General features: G+C 27.5%; 1 protein-coding gene across 1 annotated transcript in view; it reads left to right on the forward strand.

Moving 5' to 3' along the window:
* The window catches only part of LOC100201458 (dnaJ homolog subfamily B member 13), an 87,951-nt gene that overhangs the window by 63,645 nt on the left and 21,806 nt on the right, over positions 1 to 2,500 (forward strand). The window contains exon 5 of the mRNA XM_065794004.1: positions 1,703 to 1,863. Coding sequence (XP_065650076.1) covers positions 1,703 to 1,863 — 161 coding nt within the window. The remainder of the gene's footprint in view (positions 1 to 1,702; positions 1,864 to 2,500) is intronic.

A 2,500-nucleotide genomic window follows, 5' to 3' on the forward strand; every position in this document is an offset into this window, starting at 1 on the left:
TAAGTTAGACCATTTGCTCTTGATCTGGCCTTTGGAAATTGACTGAAGTTACCTTGTACATTATAAATAGGAAAAACACGTGGCATTAAATTTGAAGATACGCAAACAATTTCCCACCTCATCAGTTGATATATAAAGCACGATAGCCACACATGGTTTTACTGAACTGACTAATGACCTAATATCAACTTGGCTACTTTTTTATCTGTCACAAGCAAATTGATTGACACAAATTGTTTGACAGCAAATTAATTGACACAAGCAAAAACTGATTTTCTGTAAGTTAATTGCTCAACTTTATCTTTCATTGCAAAGATATAAGCTGATTTCTGTAGAAATCTTCTTTAATAATTGCATGTTAATGTAAGCAATTAACATAAGTTTTATGTATAGTGTCAGAATAAGATGTTTAATTTCCTGAGTAGGTATTTTGTAATGGAATTTATTTTTTTATTTTGTAATGAGTATTGAATTCACAACATAATATTAAAAGTTGCAATGCAATTCACAATACCGATTTGCAGAAATGTGACCTAAAAGTTGAAAAAAATTATATTTAGCAAGCAATTTCTAGCTGTGGCAATAAATGGAAGTCATTTATTCATTTAGAAGATGCAAAACTCAAAAACAATGAATGCGTAACTCTAGAAAAAGGATTGCCTCAATTTTATAATGGTTCTGCAAGGTTATGACCTTTTTTAGCTAGTTAATGCTATGCTAAAGCAACTATAAATTTGTACCAAGGAAATGATTTTGAAATTATACTTTTTTTTTATTTTTAATTATCTTCACTTCCAATAAGACTTATAAGCATGCAAATTATATGAATCAGGAAAACAAGATAAAGAAAGTGAATTCTAAAGGATTGATGTTCGAGGAAAAAAAACTAGATGAATAAGAACTTTTGAAGCACTTAGGAACAGTCACAATAAATTTTAATAGATGGCACAAGAGATGCTAGCTGTTTAGAGCAGCGCACAATCATTCAAGTTGACTGTTAATCGTTATCTTGCTTTATAAACTTCATCTTTTTTTCTTCCAGTTACTTCCAACTTTAATAGTGCTTGCTTGCAGCCTTGTTGGAAGTGAAAATAATATATAATATATATATATATATATATATGTATATATATATATATATATATATATATATGTATATATATATATATATATATATATATATATATATAAATATATATATATATATATATATAATATATATATATATATAATATATATACATACTAATATATATATATATATATATATATATATATATATATATGTATATATATATATATATATATATATATATATATATATATATATATATATATATACATACATACATACATACATGCAGTAGTGGTGTAGCAGTAGTGGCGTAGTGGTAGAGTGCTCGCCTCATAAGCGAGAAGTTCCGAGATCAATCCCTACCATGTCCTTGGTAGTACCACGCTTAACTTATTTTTCCGCGCAGCGGTCTTGTTTGTTGAGGTTTGTGTTTCGGAGTTATAAAGTTGAGAGAGGGTTGTAACCACACAAAAAAAAAAAAATTTCTTTATGAAAATCACAACAAAAAAAATTAAACTTTTTAAAATCAGCTGAGTTGAAAGTTTTACAAAATTGTTTTAAAATTAAATTAAAAAATTTTTTAAAATTTGTTCAAGCTAAAATTGTTTAATTAAAATTGTTTTTTTAGAGATGTACGAAATCAGCCCTCATGATGTTGAAATAGGGATGTTCGGAGGTTTAAAAGGTCGTGGTCAAAGAAAACAGGATGCAGCAATTGAACGCGACCTTTATCTCACTTTAGAAGAAGTATATCATGGTTGTATAAAAAAGATGAAAATAACAAGAAGGGTATTTTTTATTAATCATTATTACAAATTTTACCACAAAATACACTGGTCATGGAAAATTTTTATTATTCATTTTTATATTATTTGATATTTAGTAAAATAAAACAATAGATAAATCTAAAAATTATTGTTTTTTTTAATTAATTTCATCAGTTTTTTTTCAGTAGATAATAGAAACCTTTTTCGACATTTGTAGTTTTGTGTAAATTGATGATTCCAATAAGACAGAATAAGTGTTTCCCTTGATTTTCAGAGTGTGGCATTGGGAATATACTTGCATATCAATTCATCTTTTGTGAAGGTTTGAATCTTCTGACTTTTTTGTATTGTTCAGCACTACTGCACTTACAAGTTTTCAAACTTTTCAGCTGAGTAATTTATGCATTATTGAGGGGGAAATGTACTGCAAAAAGGATTTTTCACAGTTGTCTTGCCATCAATATTACTATTAGTCAAAAGGTGTCTATGTCAGCAACAAAATTTAATTATATTCAGACAGAAAATTTTGCTTTAAAGTTCCTCAAATGGGAAACAATTTGCTCTTGTGGACTTAAGAGTACTCTATTTGTTATTGGAAACATCATGGAATGCTTCCAGAAGTGACTTTTGCCATTTATTAATGTTCACAGCAAGGCATT

Source organism: Hydra vulgaris, chromosome 03 (genome assembly GCF_038396675.1).
Source record: "Hydra vulgaris chromosome 03, alternate assembly HydraT2T_AEP".
NCBI classification, from domain to species: domain Eukaryota; kingdom Metazoa; phylum Cnidaria; class Hydrozoa; order Anthoathecata; family Hydridae; genus Hydra; species Hydra vulgaris.